Source organism: Acartia tonsa, chromosome 3 (genome assembly GCF_053477335.1).
Source record: "Acartia tonsa isolate MP-2025a chromosome 3, ASM5347733v1, whole genome shotgun sequence".
Lineage (NCBI taxonomy): Eukaryota > Metazoa > Arthropoda > Copepoda > Calanoida > Acartiidae > Acartia > Acartia tonsa.
Window position 1 is genome coordinate 57,838,492 of NC_137262.1, and position 20,249 is coordinate 57,858,740.

Here is a 20,249-nt window from a genome sequence, read left to right on the forward strand (position 1 = left end):
ATGTACGTTTTTTATTTTCAAAATTGGCTGGCCAGTCTGCATCTTTATTTGTTTAAATTCATACTCATTATTAAACACTATTCAAAGTCAAATAACTTTTAGATAAAATCAAAAAAATCCGAGTTTTGTTTTAATTTCAATTGATATGTGAATTTATTTGTTTAATCCTATCTCCCTTTTTATTTTGCTTAAAAATTATATTTTAAAATGATTTATTTTACTTTAATTTTCTGTTAATAATTTTGATGTTTTTAAGCATAATGACAATAATTAATTTATTGGTTTCTGTGTGAATAAAATATTTATCAAATGTAAATATATTTTTTTCAGATAAATATTTATAATACATGAAAATGCACCAAGTATAGATAGCAATGTTACAAAGAAAACTAGTTTCCTACCAATATTGTTTCTAAATGCACAGGTTATTTATTTTTATTCATAATTAATATATTCATAAAAAGGACGCGCACCAACTATCCCGTTCCCCAACAAGGACAAAAATCAACACATGAGGCTCCGAATATTTTCGTTTATTAGCATAAACTTCATCAGGGTATGGTTATTCATAATTAAGGCTTCACCTTATTGCTGGTTCTAGATATTTCATAAAAGGTTTATTAGTGTAAAATGTACATGTTGCTAATAAAAATATAATTTATTTTGATAATAAGTCTTAATAAGAATTGTCATGTAATATTTAATATTCATATGCCTATTGTCAGTTGATAAATGTGCTAAGTGCTAAGCTGCAAATATTTTGATGAAATAAACTTAAATAAGAAGCTTCTTGTTTAGATTTCATATTTCATATGAAAAGCAAATTTACAATAGTGTTGTCTGTCAGTCTGTAATATTAGGATTGTTTTGATCTATGGACAATGACATACATATATGATACATCTTAAAACCATTTTCATGTAATAATGAATAATAAACAATAATTTGCCATCAGAATATTTATTTCAATAACATCACAATAGTATTTACTTGTCCAGTTTCTGTTTAATAGTGGGAGTAGTACGCCTTGAGCATTATAATTATGTAAATGGGCGGAGATTTTGTGCGGTTTTATTTATAAACAAGAGTTAAATATTGTTCATATATTAGGTTTATGATTGTATCAATATCAGTCAGTAACTAACTTTCACAGTGAACAGAGAGGCCATTATACAGATCTACTTTATATTTCAAGGTATCTATATTTATTTGTGCTTTACGTCATTAGATCTGTTATCTGATCTATATAATATTAAACTATTATTTCACAGTTTTCAACAATTTATGCATTATTAAGTAGAGGAAATGTGAAAAAAATTTTTCAATTTTGAAAATTTGAGTACCCCCCCCCCCCCCCCACAACAACGAACAACTATTTTAGGTTAGGTTATAGGCTAGGGAACCAAGCGCTGCGGCTATGATGCAGGCAAGAGAGCCGAGCGCTGCGGCTAGGCAGGCTAGGTAGCCGAGCGCTGCGGCTAGGCAGGCTAGGTAGCCGAGCGCTGCGGCCAGGAAAAATATGTACACTTTACTCCTGCTAGCCACCCACCTAGCCCGACTTGCTGAATCATCTTAAAAATGTCCTTATGAATAGACATAGTGTATTCAAGGAAAAAACCTGAGAAAAAATAATTAATGGTGAGTTTCTACATAAAAATAGACCAAAAAAGGCCTATAAACCCCATCAAATTTTACTTACAGTTTGTTTTAGACGTATTCTGTTTAATCAGCTTATTGCTTGTCTTCTAATTTCTGTGATAGTTTTAGTTTTTACTTTTGTAAATAAAATTCAATCGTTATTTTTTTGTTGTAATACTAATTCATAATAATAATTTCAGGATATTGCGAGAATATATACCAACATGAAAACCTGTGATATTTGTAACAAGAATTTTACACATCAATCTAAATTGGTTGTTCATAGGAGGGTTCATACTGGGGAGAAACCATACTCATGTGATCAATGTGGAAAGGCATTTGCACAGAAAGATAAATTGACCCGCCATAAAAAGATCCATACAGGTGAGAAGCCTTTCTCATGTGATCAATGTGAAAAGACATTCTTTCAGAATAGTGATTTGATCATACACAAAAGGATTCATACAGGTGAGAAACCATACTCATGTGATCAATGTGAAATGGTTTTCTCTGCTAATAGTACTTTTACTAAACATAAAATGATCCATACTGGTGAGAAGCCATACACATGTGATCAATGTGGAAAGTCTTTCTATGATATTAGTAATTTGACTGTCCATAAGAGGATCCATACTGGAGAGAAGCCTTACTCATGTGATCAATGTGAAAAGACCTTTGCAACTGATAGTCAATTGACTGTCCACAAAAGAGTTCATACTGGAGAGAAACCATATTCATGTGATCAATGTGAAAAGTCTTTCTCTGATAAAAGCACTATGACTAAACACAAAAGGACCCATACTGGTGAGAAGCCATACTCATGTGATCAATGTGAAAAGACATTCAAACAAAGTGGTGAATTGACTTTACATAAAAGGATCCATACTGGTGAGAAGCCTTACTCATGTAAACTTTGTGACAAACATTATATCTCTAGTTCACAGTTATATACTCATAAAAAATCTGTTAAACATTTAGAAATGATGAAAAGCTGTAATGATACAGTACCACCTTCTGTATCTATTAGTTTCATTAAATGTGAAGAAGTTGATGTTAAAGAAGAAATTAAAGAGGAGGAAATATTTGAAGAGGATCCTCTCTCTATCCAGATGAGAGCTGACAATATTGAAGAAAATATTAAACAAGAAATTGAAGATCCTCTTTCTTGTGAACTGAAATATGATAGAAGATAAGTTAGAATTGATATTGATATTGTTCATCATAAGATAGAATTATAAACATTTAATTGTCATAAGATACAATTGTTTAATGCTCAATTAATATAAAATCTAGATCTATTTTTAACTTAAAAATCTGTATTTTGTTAATTTTTGCCAAACATCGAAATAACTTCCAAGCTATTATGTTTTTTCTATTAATATGTTTTTTTTCTATGTTGAGGTTGGCAATCCGTCAAATTTTTGGACTGGATTCGGATTCTTACTAAAATCCGCCCAATAATGAAACGGATTAATCCGTGGATTCTGGATTCCTATTTTTGGACATATTCCGGATTTTCGGAATAGATTCTGATTCTAGCACTATTTTAAAGGCCCCTTTTTAAAAATAGATTAAGGGATTAAATTTTACCAGGTACTGGGAAGAATCTATGCTGTGTTTTTTCATAATTTCAAAGTAGCTTTTCTAGACCCTACAGCGGCCATTTTCTTACCCTTACTCAACCTTACCTAACCTAAAATAAGCATGAAAAGCTACTGTAAAATGAAAATATATACAAAAAAACGCAACTTTGGATGCTACCCACCATTATACCTGTAATTAAGAAGGAACAATAAAATACTTTTTTTATTTCCTAATAAATGACTTTGTTAAAAATTAAAATATATATTCAGACAAAAAAAACTCAACATCTAATTTTAGCCTAACAATTAACAAACCGAATCCGAAATAACGGATTCGGATTCTGGATTCCAAAATGATTGATGTTTGTTGATTTTTTTACATGAATAATATTATTGTTGTCCAGTATAAAGACAAATCATTTATTTGTTTATTTATCTTGTAGTGTAAATAAAATAATTGTTAAATGTAAATATATTATTTCCAGATTAATTTATAACAAATAAAAATGCACAGCGTATAGATATCAATAAGAAAGAAGTTTTCAGGTTCTTCAATTTTATTACTAAAGGTTTTCTATAGTTAGGTCGGTTAGTCTGTACCTCCGTCCGTACTTATGTCTGTATTGGTTAACTCTTTAATTTAGACACGTTAGAATTGTCCTCTTTAACTTTTCATCATGATTTATATAACAGCTAGGTAAGATTTAGGGAGCATAGTAACTCTATGATAGTTACAAGAAAAATTGCCAATTTTTAACTTTTGACAATAAATTTTTATATATTTTTTTAATGTATTTTTTTGGAATAGAAAAATAGGACAACAAGTTACATTATTGTATGTCTTCTACTGTATCCTTTATTTAAGCAATATTTCAACAAAGAGGGGAGAGGGCCGTAAAGACATCCAAACTTAAACAGTGAGCAAACTGGTCTAAATATTTAGCCAGATTCTTCTAAAAGTGGTGGATTTTTTGTGATTATTTGATTATTATGAGAAAGGCTGTTTGTTCTTATAAATTGTTAGATCATAAAATGTAATCATTGGATTTATACAACTTAATTTTTTCTAGCTTTGCTTCCAAGAAAGTTGTCATCCTTTGTTTTAAATTTTTTATCTGGAGTTTGTGAAAACAATTTTATTTCCTTGTAATATCTGTATAACAATACTTTATGTTCTAATACTAATCCATAATATGATTCCAGGAGAATGAGAGAGGATATACCAGCATGAATACCTGTGATATTTGTAACAAGAATTTTAAACAGAAATCACACTTGAATGTCCATATGAGAGTTCATACAGGAGAGAAACCATACTCCTGTGATATATGTAAAAAGACATTTTCTCAGATTAGTACTTTGAATGTACATAAAAGGATCCATACTGGAGAGAAATCATTCTCATGTGATCAATGTGGAAAGGCATTTGCTCGGAAAGGTGAATTGACTGTTCATAAGATGATCCATACTGGAGAAAATCCATTCTCATGTGATCAATGTGACAAGACTTTTTCTCAGAATGGTAATTTGACTATACACAAAAGACTACATACGGGTGAGAAGCCATTTTCATGCGATCAATGTGAAAAAACCTTTGCAACTGGTAGTGACTTAACTTACCACAAAAAAATCCATACAGGTGAGAAACCATACTCATGTGATCAATGTGGAAAGACTTTCATTAATAATAGTGATTTAACTAAACATAAAAGAGTCCATACAGGTGAGAAGCCATACTCATGTGATCAATGCAAAAAGACATTTTCTCAGAATATTCATTTGACTAATCACAAAAGAATCCATACAGGAGAGAAGCCATACTCCTGTAAGTTTTGTAACAAACATTATATCTCTAGTTCAGCGCTAGCATATCATAATAAATCACCTGGACATTTAGAAATGATGGAAACCTTTAATGATACAGATCCGCATTCTGTATCTATTAGTTTAATCAAATGTGAAGAAGTTTATATCAAGGAAGATATTAAAAAAGAAATATTTGATGAAAATCCTCTCTCTATCCAGATGAGAGCTGACAATATTGTAGAAAATATTAAACAAGAAATAGAAGATCCTCTTTCTTGTGAACAGAATTATGATGAAGATAGAATTGATGATATTGATATTGTTCATCATAAAATAGAATTGTAAAAATAATATTTGTAAAGGTATAAAATGCTTATATCAATGTATTAGACTGATAACATGTTATTTTTCATGACCTGAATTAATTTTTGTTTATAAATTTACATTTTTTTGTTTGTATAAAAAAAATATTTTTCCAATGTAAATATTTTATTTTCAGAATATTATTTAACAAGAAAATGAACAAAGTATAGATAATATCAATGATGAAGAGGTTTTCTACAACTTAGAATTAAAGGTTTTTGTTTTCTATAGCATAGTGAGCTACTCTAAAACTAGGTTCTATCCGTCCATTCCTGTTTCCTTATACAAATAAATTCTTTGCAGACTAGTGCAATTATTCTATAGTACATAGCTGCCTTTATTTCATTATATGAATAAAATAAGAGGGAGAGGGTTGGTGAGGGACTGTTGCGTTTACTAGCATGATATACCAGCAATTTCATTTTGGATTCAACTCCTTTAGTTTTAGTGATAAGCGGGTAAAATCTTTTTTTATGAGTCAATAATTTCTTTAGGTATTTTTTAAGGGGTTTCAAAGGGTAGGGGGTAAAATCTAATATGTTTCCAAACTTTATAGGGATTTTTTTGAAGGGGGGTTTGATCCACATCCCTCGACGTTGTCTAATAACACCTTTTTTATCCATTAGATTTTCACAATTATATATCTAAGTCCTGATCTTAAAAAACGTTCTGAATTTAAATAAACAAAAATATCTTTATATTTAAAATAACTCCCCACACTCTTTATCCAAAAATAATTTTTTCTAGTTTTTTATTAGGTATTAGTGGGAGGAGTCCACGGTGAGCATCAATATTAAGTAAATGGGCGGAGATTTGGTTTAGGTTTATTTATAAAAAACAATAGTTAAATATTTTTTATGTTTTAGGTTGATAATTGTATTAATAGTCAGTCAACAACTAACATTCATAGTGAACAGAGAGAAATTTTGATTGTGGAATAAACCCATGAAAGGTACCTATTTTAATTTATGTAGTATTTATACCACGGAAAACAGACGGTAAAAAGTTAGTTATATCTATGTTTAAAACAGATTAGGTTAGGTATATTAAGATAGTTAATAACTGGGTAAATATATATAACGAGCTCTATTAATAGACTTGGAGCTCGTTATAATGTCCAGGCCCCACTCTTGGTGACAACCTGGCTAACAAGTCCTATAGTAGTAACTATAAAGAACTTTGAAACGAAACTGAAGCTTTAACTTCTTTATTCAAACTTCTTGATTACTTTATTTATCATAGCTTTGTATACATATGTATAATAAATCAAATTTATCATCATATTTCGTATGCTAAGCAATTCTACAATATTGTTGTCTGTTGGTTTGAATGGAAAATCCGTAGTTGGTAATGTGTCAGCTTGCTGTCGGGGAGGGGTCAGGTTTGAGACTATAGCTAACCGCATAGTAATGAGTTGCCCATGTTTTTGGCCAATATATTCCCCTTACTCTAACTATTAATGTCACGCACCTGACATAGTAGCAGTAAGAACCATTTAAAAAATCTTTAGTTATGACGTTGTGTTAAGCCAAGATTCGAAACTATCACTTCCCCGACGATTAGCGGATGCGTTACTTGTTGAGCCACATTACCATGCACTGTTGTTCTGTTAGTGCCGCTACATTACATTAATCTTATATAATGACATATTTACAATTTAAAAACCTATATCATGTAATAATGAATGATAAAAATAATTTGTTGCCAGAATATTTATTTTCTCTAAAAATTGCTTGTCCAGTTTCTAATTAAAAAGTGAAGGAGTCTGCCTTAAGCATCATATTTAACTAATTGGGCGGATATTTTGTTTAGCTTTTTTTATAAACAAGAGTTAACTATTTTTTATGATTTAGGTTGACAAAAGTATCATTGTCAGTTAGCAACTAACAATTGGAGATGCGATCCCCAATTTTCAAATTCTTTGAACGTACGAATAAGACTTTTACAGAAATGCTTCGCATCCAGACTATCTACCTATGTTTGATATAAAGTTAAAACTATATAAGAGTAGAATCTAAATATTTGATTGACGTGCCCCAGTAATTATCAAGTAAAACTCAGGCACGAGACACAATTACTTTAGCTAGGCCCGAGGCATTATTTGTATCCTTTTATGCATTCATAGGCCTATCTTTACCAATATAATACCATATATGGGTAATGCTAGCCTAATCATGGTAAATTGTATGTGATTCATTAATATTATATGTTTATTAAAGACATTATGTTTATTGTTAAAGTAATCATGTAACCATTTAGTACAAGTATGTATGCCTACAACCATGCCTGATTTACGTCACAAGTTAACATACAGACATTTTATTAAACAGACAAATGCTTAGATCCTTATTATAAGTTGATGTTATAGCATGCACCTCTTAAAATAAGTTAGTTATTTATTGACTCTCCTACCATCAAGTTCTTCTGGCTTTAAAAGGTAATGACTTAGTTGTTTGGCATGCATTGTAGTTTAAATTTAGGACCCTCAGTACTTAGCATGAATTGAGCTTAGGCCTTATGTTAGAATTCTAACACTTAGCACAATTCAATGCTTGGGACTTAGGGCACTTTTCTGTCCTACACTACTTATGATTTTAACACTTATCCTGTAAATATTTTCATACTTAACTTATTCACTTGTAATGAAAATACACTTTATAAAAACATTTTCCTTCCTTAATACTGAATATACTTATATAATTCCGATCGAATATCAAAACCAACCATTTATTCTTAGATTAAAGCAATATAATACTTCGCGTGGGTCTTTTGTTGAGCTACCACCAGCTCAACCAAATTCGTATTATACTTGTGGGAATAGAGGGATAAGCATTCTAAATAGATGAACCGACGATGAGAATGTCTATGTGTATTGCAGTAAAAATAGGTTTTTAGTAGTACTCATAGAAGAGCGGTCTCCATACCATAATTTTGGACAAACGCCCCATTCGCACTACCACAATCACAGTGAACAGAGAGAAATCCATTATAAAGATCTACTTTCTAACATAAGGTATTTATAGTTTTTTGGCCTTACTCCATTAATTCGGAGATTGTTAAGGTTAGATCTGTTCTCTGATCTATAATTGTATAAGTAAAGATGTATAACCATACAACTATCTGGTTCCAGTTGTGGGGACCTTTTTATTCTGCTAGCAATTTGCTTTCTCCTTCTTAGCGACTTACTTATTTTAAATATGTCAAGCTAATTACTCAATAATTCTGTTTGAAAGAAATGTAGTGGAGGAAAAATTAATTTCTAGACTGTTGTTTTTTTTTGTTTGTCAAGATTCTCTATTCCATTGAGCATCAAATATTTCATTTACATGGTCCGTAGGTCTTTTGGTAATGTTCTCTCTAGGGTATTCTAAATTTTTTGCGGATTAATTGTGTCAATAGGGAATCTATCTCTAACCCACATTCTTATGATATTTAATGTTGATTTTTAAAAGCGAAGCTTTTCTATAAATATGGTCGGTCCGTATGAAACGGTTTAATCTTTTAATCTATTTTGTCATGTTAGAATTGTCCTATCAATTTCAAACTTGCCATGGCGATTCCTATCACAGTTAGGTACAATTTAGAAAGCGTAGCAATTCTATATTATTCTGAAACGGTTTACTCTTTTAATCTTTTTTGTCATGTTAGAATTGTCCTATTGATCAATAATCAAGTCCTAAAATTGTAAGTATATCCTTTAAACAGTAAACTGTAATTATGCAGTTTTTTTTTGGGGGGGGGGAGAGGGGTGGCGGATGTGCCACTTTTTGAAACCAAAAGTAAAATTTTAAGGGGGGGGGGAAGTTTTGACACTTTCGCATACTCCGTGATTATTGGGCTAGGTATTAAAGTTAAGACTATAGGTTATTTGGGATAAAAGTTTACTTTTGGTTAGTACTTCACGGATTTTTAATCATTTTTTGGATAACCCCACCCCCTAGCCCCCCGGGGCTCAAAATCCCCCTAAAAATGAACCTAACCTTAATTTTCTCAGGAACCATTTGACCAAAAGAGATGATTTCTTAAACTTAAGCTTTTATGCTTATAAACTAACTTCTGATTTAGAAGTCACCCCCCTGCCACCAACTCTAGCCCTCCGGGGCTCAAAATCCCCCTAAAAATGAACCTAACCTTAATTTTCTCAGGAACCATTTGACCAAAAGAGATGATTTCTTATACTGTTGGTCAAATGGTTCCTGAAAAAATTAAGGTTAGGTTCATTTTTAGGGTTTTTTGAGCCCCGGAGGGCTGGGGGTTGGTGGCAGAGGGGTGACTTCTAAATCAGAAGTTAGTTTATAAGCATAAAAGCTTAAGTTTAAGAAATCATCTCTTTTAGTCAAATGGTTCCTGAGAAAATTAAGGTTAGGTTCATTTTTAGGGGGATTTTGAGCCCCGGGGGGCTAGGGGGTGGGGTTATCCAAAAAATGATTAAAAATCCGTGAAGTACTAACCAAAAGTAAACTTTTATCCCAAATAACCTATAGTCTAACTTTAATACCTAGCCCAATAATCACGGAGTAAGCGAAAGTGTCAAAACTTCCCCCCCCCCCTTAATTAAAAAAAAGAGGGATTACCTCCTCATTTTTATGTGACGGATGGGTTTTAACTTGAATTTTAGTAAGGTGTGAAATTGTACCTTATTTGAAAACAACCAAGGGCTTTTTCCCATGGTGAGAAGCGCTTGCAAATTTTTTTGAGGGGCTATAAAGGGTTTTTGTAATTTCATGTTCAACAAAATCAACATCAAATATTTATTTCAGTCAACATATTAAAATACAGTGATAATGACAAATAACAAATATTTACATATAGCATAAGTTTATATAAATCATTGATACTAAATAATAAACACAAAACAACAAAATTACAACAAAACATAAAAAAAAGAAGTTGTTTGTCTGATGGGTGTTACAGTACTTAACCTAATACCCTTGGTGTTTGGACAGAAAAGGAGACATTTGGCTCCCCTTGGTTATCCTGAGTTGTTGGGCCATGGCCATGGACAGCAACTACGCCCGTATGATGTAATTGACGAAATACCTACTCAATTGGATAGTTGCTCGAAGTGCATTTAACGAGTTAATAAAAGATTGCAATTCTTTGAAATATATGCTCTATAAATATAGTTGACAGGAAACAATGTATAAGGTGCATTATTTGCCAAATGTACCACTTTTCTGCACTACCTCTCCGATTTTGTTAATACTCTATATTTTGGTCCGTTGGGTCATTCAAGGATGCTGGATGGCCAAAAAAAAGTTTCAGAGTCCCTGGATGTCTAGATATCTAGCTATCTATGAAGGTAGGTAACAAAAATGTAAAAAACACCCATTTTTTCACAATTTTAAAAATTAATTTTTTCATCAATCTTACATCCAATCTATACATTTTATACACCAAAATGATCGATTATTCATGTAAAAAGCGCACATAATGCTATTTTGGCCAAAACTTTAATTTTACAGGGTGTCCAACTCTGGATCCTTTCATGACGGGTCAAATTAATTTTCCATGGAAATGACATTCCACATTGATCACATGAGAAAGGATTCTCCCCTGTATGAATTCTTTTATGGTTAGTCAAACTTTCATTGCGAGAAAATGTCTTTTTACATTGATCACATGAGTATGGCTTCTCACCAGTATGGATTCTTTTGTGTTCAGTTAAATTACTACTACTTTTGAATGTCTTATCACATTGATCACATGAGTATGGTTTCTCTCCTGTATGAACCCTCCTATGAATAACCAAGTGAGATTTCCTTGTAAAATGGTGTCCTTTTAAATATTAAAAAACATTAACTGTAGATTAGATATGAAGAGGTATGTAATAAAGAATTTTTAACATTGACCTCCCCAATCTGATCTTATTTAGAAAAAAATCTAAAGAACGAAAAGTCCCTTTGGATTTCTTAACAGTTTAGGTTAGAGTAAAGCGAGTATTCATATAAATCACATGAGAATGACATTGACAAATAAACAATAAGACAGAATAATTTTTTTACATAGAATTTTTTTAAATGCAGCAAATGTTTCTTAAAGATTACCGTGAAATGTTTAAAGTTCTATTGATTTATTCTAAGATGGTTTTAAAACAGTTCAGAACTTACTTCCATCGAGCGGAAGATAATCCGTTTCGTAGCCGTGTTGGAAAAAACTTTTTTAATATTCAGGACTTAATCCTGTTATATTAAACAATAAGGTTGCATTTCTATAGTTAAAGATCTCGTTTATAGCTACATCGGATTTGATTTTCAATGTAGCTTTGTATTTGTTTAGGTATGGTTAGGTTAATGCTATTTATAGAAGAGATTCTCCTTTGTTCATCTTCAAGTAGCTTTTTTTATGCGTTTCAGTCGAATATGTGTGTGCACGTTGTGTTTTGTTTTTAGCTTTTCAAGATTTTCAATTATTTATTTGTTTTAGGTTATTTTGTCACCATCAATTTATACCCAACTCTCCTGAACAAAAAGTTTAAAAGTTGAATCAGGTCCCTAGGTAAGTTTTTGATTTTCCTCTTTATTAAAATTAATTGGTTTTTGGGGTATGAAGAATTATAGTATCACATAATTAATAGGACACCTAGATGCTAAGGGCGCAAAACAAATTATTTTAAGTACTACATTGAAATACATAGAAATTTAGAAGCAGAAATAAATATCCTAAGAATAGAATTAAAATTTATAGGTACCTAAGGTATAACCTATCTCAATTATTCCTTTTAGAATTCTTATTGAAGTAAAGATTATAATATCATGAATAATCATACAACAAATTAATATTATAAAGTTTATCTACACTAATGTTTGTTCTGATGATTCCATTAACAATAAGTAAAGGTTCTGTAAAATTGTTAATAGAAAGGTCATTTGTTCTTTTAGAATTATTTAGCTTTACTGACAACAATTTGGATACGACTTTCACAGTTTTTATTGACTTTCTGACAGACTGTTTTTTCTTCTTTTGCTTCTATTGAAGTTGTCCTCTTAGTTTTAGTTTGAACCTGGATTTTTAATAAACAAATTGGTTATTGAAAATAATGGTTTTAACCTGAATGTTGTGTTTATTTATAAATATTGGAAAAACTAAATTTTCTGTTTTTATTAATAAAAATAATATTTTAGGAGATTGAGAGAGGATATACCAGGATGAATACCTGTGATATTTGTAACAAGAATTTCAAACATAAATCTACCTTGGTTATTCATAGGAGGATTCATACTGGTGAGAAACCATTCTCATGTGATCATTGTGAAAAGACATTTAGACAGAGTAGTGATTTGGCTCTTCATAGGAGGATCCACACAGGAGAGAAGCCATACTCCTGTGATCAATGTAAAAAGTCTTTTTCTGATAAAAGCTCTTCTAATAAACACAAAAGAATCCATACTGGAGAGAAACCTTACTCATGTGATCAATGTGAAAAGAATTTTTCTCAAAAAGCATATTTGACTAGACACAAAAGAATCCATACTGGAGAGAAACCATATTCATGTGATCAATGTAAAAAAGCATTTGCACGGAAAGATGAATTGACTCTTCATGAAAGGCTCCATACTGGTGAGAAGTCTTGTGATCAATGTGGAGTATGTTTCACCAATAATAGAAGTTTGACTAACCACAAAAGAATCCATACTGGTGAGAAGCCATACTCATGTAAACTTTGTGACAAACATTATACCGCTAGTTCAGAGTTAGCAAGACATAAAAAATCACCTGGACATTTGGAAATGATAAAAACCTGTAATAATGCAGTTCCTCCTTCCGTATCTATTAGTTTAATTAAATGTGAAGAAGTTTATGTTAAAGAAGAAATTAAAGAAGAAGAAATATTTGAAAAGGATCCTCTCTCTATCCAGATGAGAGCTGACAATATTAAAGAAAATATTAAACAAGAAATAGAAGATCCTCTTTCTTGTGAACAGAATCATGATGAAGATAGAATTGATACTATTGATATTGCTAAGTAAATCTTATTTTAACTGTTAAAAATAGGGATTGCTATCCGAATCCGGAATCCGTCCAATTTTTGCCGCTGAAGGGTTTAGAAGTAGGAGAAAAGCTACTCTTAAAACACGAAAAACACAGCTTTAGATTCCTCCCAGTGCCCTGTAAGATTTGATCCTTTAATTTATCTTTAAAAAGGCCTTTCAAAATATTGCTAGAATCCAGAATCCATCAAAAAATATGAATCCGATATCCACGGATTAATCCGCTTCATTTTTGGGCGGATTTTTTAAGAATCCGAATCCGGACCAAAAATAGTTTGGATTGCCAACCCTAGTTAAAACACTGTAATTGCATCTTCAGACTGGCCAGAGTGTACGTTTTGTACGTTACGCATCGAATCTGTGTACGTTCTGGACGTTATTTTGATATGTGTACGTAACGTATTTTGAAATTTGTATTTTTGTACGTTTTACGTTTTTTTTTAAATAATAAGAATCAAATATTAGCAGAAAAGTAATTTGTATGTTTTGTACGAAAATTTTAACAAAAACTATAGGTGTATTATATTAAATAAATTCAATATTATCTTAAATTTTCATAGAACAAAAATATGTAGGTAAATTATGCATATATGTTATTAAAACTTTCAGTTAAATTTATGGATTTGAAATATATGTCCTATAGATTTAGTTTAAACTATTGAACAGAAAGAGATATGCAGTTGACTAAATTCAAGTTTAAATGCATTTCATGCAACTACCCCTTTAATAGATTTTACGACAATTTTTTTCAAATTCTTTATATACTTGGGTAAATTTTCCGAGATATCATATGGTGCTCAGTTTAGGATTAAGAAGTCTTATTTTTTGGTATCTTCAGTTTTTAAAGAATAAGAAACAAATATAAGTATAAAAGTATTTGTATATTTATTTGTATTTGTACAAAAAGTCTTACAAAAATAGTATATTATCTATAATACAAAGTAGAATGATGTCTGTCCGTCTGCTTGTCCGTCTGTATATCAGAAGCTTAATATCTCAGTAACCACTGAACCTATTGGGATCTACTCTTCATGGAATATAGCTAATAGTCCTGTGATGGTTTTTTCTTTTTTTTCTTTGGGGGAGGGACACTTAAAGCTTTTTACTTTCTACTAGGATTAGAGGCTTCGCCCCTAGCCTCCAGAGGCTTCGTCCCCTCTTTTATAGAATCGTTTGTTGGAAATTTGTCCAAAAAAAAAATATAAAAAAAGATTGTGATTATTTTTTTCATTTAGGCTTGGCCCCAGGGTGCGGTGGGGGTTCCCCCACCCCGCTGATTTGCATTAGTTTATAAAAATAAATTGAGGGGTGGTTGATTTTTTTTGGAGGGTGGGTTTCCCACACTCTAAGAAAATAGCCTAAAACTACCACAGGACCAGTAGATATATTCCCTGATGATTAGAACCCAATCTGTTCAGTGGTTACCAAGATCTTAAGCTTTAGACAGACAGGCACTGATTTACTTTGTATCAAAGACTAGTATTTTCTGAGATCTTTAGCAATAGACAAAATAACCCTATATCCTATTATATATTTATCCAATAAATCCTTTTTTTCTGTAATGAAGAATCTCGCTAACTGCTGAACCGACATGATCATTGTGAGGTTGTAGGCTATTTTCTCTGTCTTTCCATATCCCTTCAAGAACCTGTATTCAAAATGGTAGAAAAATAGCCTAAAACCATCTCGGTAACTGTATGAAGTAGTTATGAAAATCTTAAGCATTAGACAAAAAACTTGCTACTTTATTTAATAGAATATACTTAGTACGTAATAACAGGATGTATGTCTCTCTGTCAGTTTATTTGTACCAAAGGTTCTCCTTAACCGCTAAACCGATATGGTTCTCCTGTACAGGGTAGCTTCTCATAGGTCCTGGGAGAGGGTACAACCACCCTCCCAAGAGAAATTACTCTTAGAAAAAAATCACCACCCTTCCCCTATTTTCTCTTTCTTTTTAAAATTGAAATCAGAAATGGGGGTGGTCTACTCCCCCCTCCCTAACTAAAAAATTTATTAGCGAAGCTTCTCTATAATCACTTTGCTATCGGAGAAACGTGATTTTCTCGGCTCCTGTTTTTTGATTGAATAAGTTCACATTCTACATATTTTCATTGAGATTTGCCTTTTGGTTGGGGTGCTAGAAGATCTATTCCTAGATTTTCTTTTTTTCATGGTTTTCTCGACTTCTATTTAAGATAGACGGCTGAAATTTTCAGGGAATAAATAAATTCACATTCTACATATTTTCAAAAAGTTTATTTAAGGTTTGTCTATTTGTTGCAGTGCTAGATCGATATTTAGATGTATAGGTTTTTGTGATTTTCTCTACTCATATTCCTGATAGACGATTGTAATTTTCAGGGATTGTATTAGTTTTCATTCTTAATACTTCCACTAAATTTCATTGAGATTTGCTTATTGGTTGGGGGGCTGAATTTATTTCTAGATTTTCACGTTATTATATATTTTTAAAAGGTTTTGTGATTTATTTAAATAAGTTAAATGCTTATTTTTTACGACACTACTCTATAGTTTATATAGTTCCCAGATTTCCATTCATAACTTTTGAGCTTCGCTACTTAAGGATGTTGTCATCCTTGTTTTTTACTTTTTATTTTTAAATAAAAAAAATGAGTTTTTAATTCAACTCCCCCCCCCCCCCTAATCAAGTTTCTCTAGAGGCCTCTAAGGGCGTAGTTGCTGGTCCTTATAATAGGATATATTTTGTACATAATAACAGGATGTCTGTTTGTTTGTACCAAAGAATCTCGCTAACCACAGAACCGATATGGTTCTCCTTAACAGGATAGCTTCTCATATGTTTTTGGAAGTTTTATAACTATTTTGGGGAAGAGTGTCACCATCCACCCTCCCAAGAGAAATTGACTTTAGAAAAAAAACTACCCCCCTCCCCCCAAAAATGAATTTTAATTGCTCACTGATTTTAAGTTAATTTTTTTCCAGATGGCTATAAATAACTTTTGAGCTTCGCTACTTATGTATGTTGTCATCCATGTTTTTTTATTGAATTCAACTCTCCCCTCCTCAAGTGCCCCTAGAGGCCTTTAGGAGCGTAGACGCTAGTTCTTTTAAATAGAGTAAGAGGATATCTTGTGTCTGTCAGTTCGCTATGGTTCTCCTTTACAGGTAGCTGCTAGTAGACTTAAATGTATTGATAATAGGTAACTAGGAAATTATTTAACTTATTTTTATTAGGAATGTACGTTTTTTGTACGTTTTTTTTACTTTTTTATGTACGTAACGTTTTTTTTGTGTACGTTATGTACGTTTTTTATTTTCAAAATTAGCTGGCCAATCTGCATCTTTATTTGTTTAAATTCATACTCATTATTAAACACTATTCAAAGTCAAATAACTTTTAGATAAAATCAAAAAAATCCGAGTTTTGTTTTAATTTCAATTGATATGTGAATTTATTTGTTTAATCCTATCTCCCTTTTTATTTTGCTTAAAAATTATATTTTAAAATGATTTATTTTACTTTAATTTTCTGTTAATAATTTTGATGTTTTTAAGCATAATGACAATAATTAATTTATTGGTTTCTGTGTGAATAAAATATTTATCAAATGTAAATATATTATTTTCAGATAAATATTTATAATACATGAAAATGCACCAAGTATAGATAGCAATGTTACAAAGAAAACTAGTTTCCTACCAATATTGTTTCTAAATGCACAGGTTATTTATTTTTATTCATAATTAATATATTCATAAAAAGGACGCGCACCAACTATCCTGTTCCCCAACAAGGACAAAAATCAACACATGAGGCTCCGAATATTTTCGTTTATTAGCATAAACTTCATCAGGGTATGGTTATTTATAATTAAATTAAGGCTTCACCTTATTGCTGGTTCTAGATATTTCTTAAAAGGTTTATTAGTGTAAAATGTAGGGTTGGCAATCCGGAATCCGCCCAATTTTTGGGCCAATTTTGGAATCCGAATCCGGATCCGGAATCCGTTTTTCAATAGCGGATTCTGGATTCTGAATTGGTAAGCTAAAATTAGCGTCTTGAGTTTTTTCTTTCAACTTTCCCTTTTTGAAGGCAAAGATTATCATCATTATATATAATATCTTTTAAAATCTGGTTCAATTCTCGCGAGTGAATTATAGAAAAAAACCAAAAACATTAATTTTTAGGACATATGTAGCACTTAAATTTTTTAATTTTCTAAAAAAGCTTTTTAAAATATTGCTAGAATCCGGAATCCGAATCCGGAACCCGCCAAAAATAAGAATCCGGAATCCGCAAGGAATCCGCCACTTTTTTTGACGGATTCTTTTAAGAATCCGGAATCCGAATCCGGCCCAAAAATTCGACGGATTGCCATCACTAGTAAAATGTACATGTTGCTAATAAAAATATAATTTATTTTGATAATAAGTCTTAATAAGAATTGTCATGTAATATTTAATATTCATATGCTTATTGTCAGTTGATAAATGTGCTAAGTGCTAAGCTGCAAATATTTTGATGAAATAAACTTAAATAAGAAGCTTCTTGTTTAGATTTCATATTTCATATGAAAAGCAAATTTACAATAGTGTTGTCTGTCAGTCTGTAATATTAGGATTGTTTTGATCTATGGACAATGACATACATACATGATACATCTTAAAACCATTTTCATGTAATAATGAATAATAAACAATAAGGGGGGGGGGCGTAATGACATAAGCTCTTAAACCGTGAGCAAAATGGTCTAAATATTGAGCTAGACCCTTCAAACTTGGTATATAAGCCTAGTCCTATAGGTATTACATCTAAATGGCAAAAAAATCCAAAATTTTTTATTTTTAGGTTAGGTTAGGTAAGAAAAACCCTGCGGAAATGGGGTTTTTAGGCTTTTTTTGGTCTATTTTGATGTGGAAACTTCCCTTAAATTGTTTTTTCTTAGGGTTTTAACTTAAATACACTGTATCTATTCATATGGACATTATTTAAGATTATTCAGCAAGTCGGGGACCGACCCCAGGGGGCTAGGTGGGTGGCCCGCAGGGGTTAAGTTCATTTTCCTAATATATTTGTTGTGATACATCAAATTATAGGTTTTTTAGGTCAAGGAACTCAAATTCAGAGCTAAATTAAGCATTAGACTAATCTGAAGCTAGCCCCAGCGGGCTAGGTTGGTGGCCCGCAGGGGTTAAGTGCCTTTTTTCTAATATATATCTTGTTATATATCAAACTATAGGTTTTTTAGGTCAAGAAACTCAAATTCTCATTCATTAGAACTGACCTGAAGCTAACCCCCCCTGGGCTAGGTTGGTTTTCTGCAGGGCTTAAGAGCATTTACCTAACCTAACCTAGAAACTTACTTATATTTTTACAGGTTTTTTTCTTGAATAAACTGTGTCTATTAATGAGGACTTTATTTAAGATGATCCAGCAAGTCAGGGACCGACCCCAGCGGGCTAGGTGGGTGGCCCGCAGGGGTTAAGTGCATTTTCTCCAATATATATGATGTGATACATCAAATGAAATGTTTTTTAGGTCAAAGAACTCGAATTCAGAGCTAAAATAAGCATTAGAATAATCTGAAGCTATTCCCAGCGGGCTAGCTGGGTTGCCCACAGGGCTTAAGTGCATTTTACCTAAGCTAACCTAGAAACTTACATTTATTATTTTTTTTTAGGTTTTTTTTCTAGAATAAACTGTCCATTCATGAGGACCTTATTTCAGATGATTCAGCAAGTCGAAGACCGACCCCAGCGGGCTAGGTGGGTGGCCTGCAGGGGTTAAGTGCATTTTCCCCAATATATATGTTGTGATAAATTCAATTATATATTTTTAGGTCAAAGAACTCAAATTCAGAGCTGAAATAAGCATTAGACTAATCTGAAGCTAACCCCAGCGGGCTAGATAGGTAGCCCACAGGGCTTAAGTGCATTTTACCTAACCTAACCTAGAAACTTACATTGATTTAATATTTTTTTTTTAGGTTTTTTTTCAAATAAACTGTCCATTCATGAGGACCTTACTTCAGATGATCCAGGAAGTCGAAGACCGACCCCAGCGGGCTAGGTAGGTGTCCCTCAGGGGTTAAATGCATTTTTTTTAAAGTATGTGTTGTCATACATCCAACTATAGGTTTTTAAGGTCAAGAAACTCAAATTTACAGCTAATAAAAGCATCAGACTAATCTGAAGCTAGCCCCAGCGGGCTAGTTGGGTTGCCTGCAAGTCTTAAGTGCATTTTATCTAACCTAACCTAGAACCTTACTTGTTTGTTTATGGTTTTTCTGGAATAAACTGTGTCTATTTATTAGAACATTATTTAAGATTTAAGACCCCAGCAGGCTAGGTGCGTGGCCCGCAGGGGTTAAGTGCATTTTTAGTTGTCATACATAAAATTATAGGTTTTTTAGGTCCAGAAATTCAAAGGGGTAGTTTCACAAAATGCATTTGAACTTACTTTAGTTAACTGCATATTTTTTCCTGGTTAATTGGTTAAACTACATTTATATGGCATATATTTGAAAGAATTTCAATTTTGATAGTACAATGTTAGCGGTGGAAGAATTTAATATGCTAATAGGATACAATTTTTAAATTTAATGTATACCACATACCACGAAAAAACTAGCATCAGGTTGCTATTGTGTTTTTTTTTAGCTCCAAATTGACTTTAAAAACCTATAGTTTGATGTATAATTTGGAAAATTTACCCCTGCAGGCCACCCACCTAATCCGCGGGTTGTTAGCCTTAGCTCAGTCTAATGCTTAAAATAGCTCTGAATTTGAATTTCTTGACATAAAAAACCTATAATTTGATGTATGACAACACATACTTTAGAAAAAATGCACTACACCCCTGTGGGCCACCCACCTAGCCCGC

General features: G+C 31.9%; 1 protein-coding gene and 1 long non-coding RNA gene across 2 annotated transcripts; both read left to right on the plus strand.

Moving 5' to 3' along the window:
• Positions 1–328: 328 nt before the first annotated feature.
• Positions 329–13,932, plus strand: LOC145314964 (uncharacterized). Its single transcript, XM_080155038.1, has 5 exons — positions 329–424; positions 1,111–1,195; positions 1,839–2,825; positions 4,425–5,369; positions 12,515–13,932. The coding sequence occupies exons 3-5, from the start codon at positions 1,863–1,865 to the stop codon at positions 13,358–13,360; spliced, it is 2,754 nt and encodes a 917-aa protein (XP_080011164.1). The 5' UTR covers positions 329–424; positions 1,111–1,195; positions 1,839–1,862; the 3' UTR covers positions 13,361–13,932.
• LOC145314662 (uncharacterized) lies at positions 5,516–8,972 on the plus strand. The gene is made up of 3 exons (XR_013877837.1): positions 5,516–5,604; positions 6,257–6,342; positions 7,244–8,972. It is a non-coding gene; the product is annotated as an uncharacterized LOC145314662 (long non-coding RNA).
• Positions 13,933–20,249: the final 6,317 nt, after the last annotated feature.

Coding starts and splice junctions, on each gene's coding strand:
- LOC145314964 (XM_080155038.1), top strand. CDS start 1,863: ATGAAAACCTGTGATATTTGTAACAAGAATTTTACACATCAATCTAAA. Junction 2,826..4,424: donor GTGAACTGAAATATGATAGA/AGATAAGTTAGA, acceptor ATATGATTCCAG/GAGAATGAGAGAGGATATAC. Junction 5,370..12,514: donor TTCATCATAAAATAGAATTG/TAAAAATAATAT, acceptor ATAATATTTTAG/GAGATTGAGAGAGGATATAC.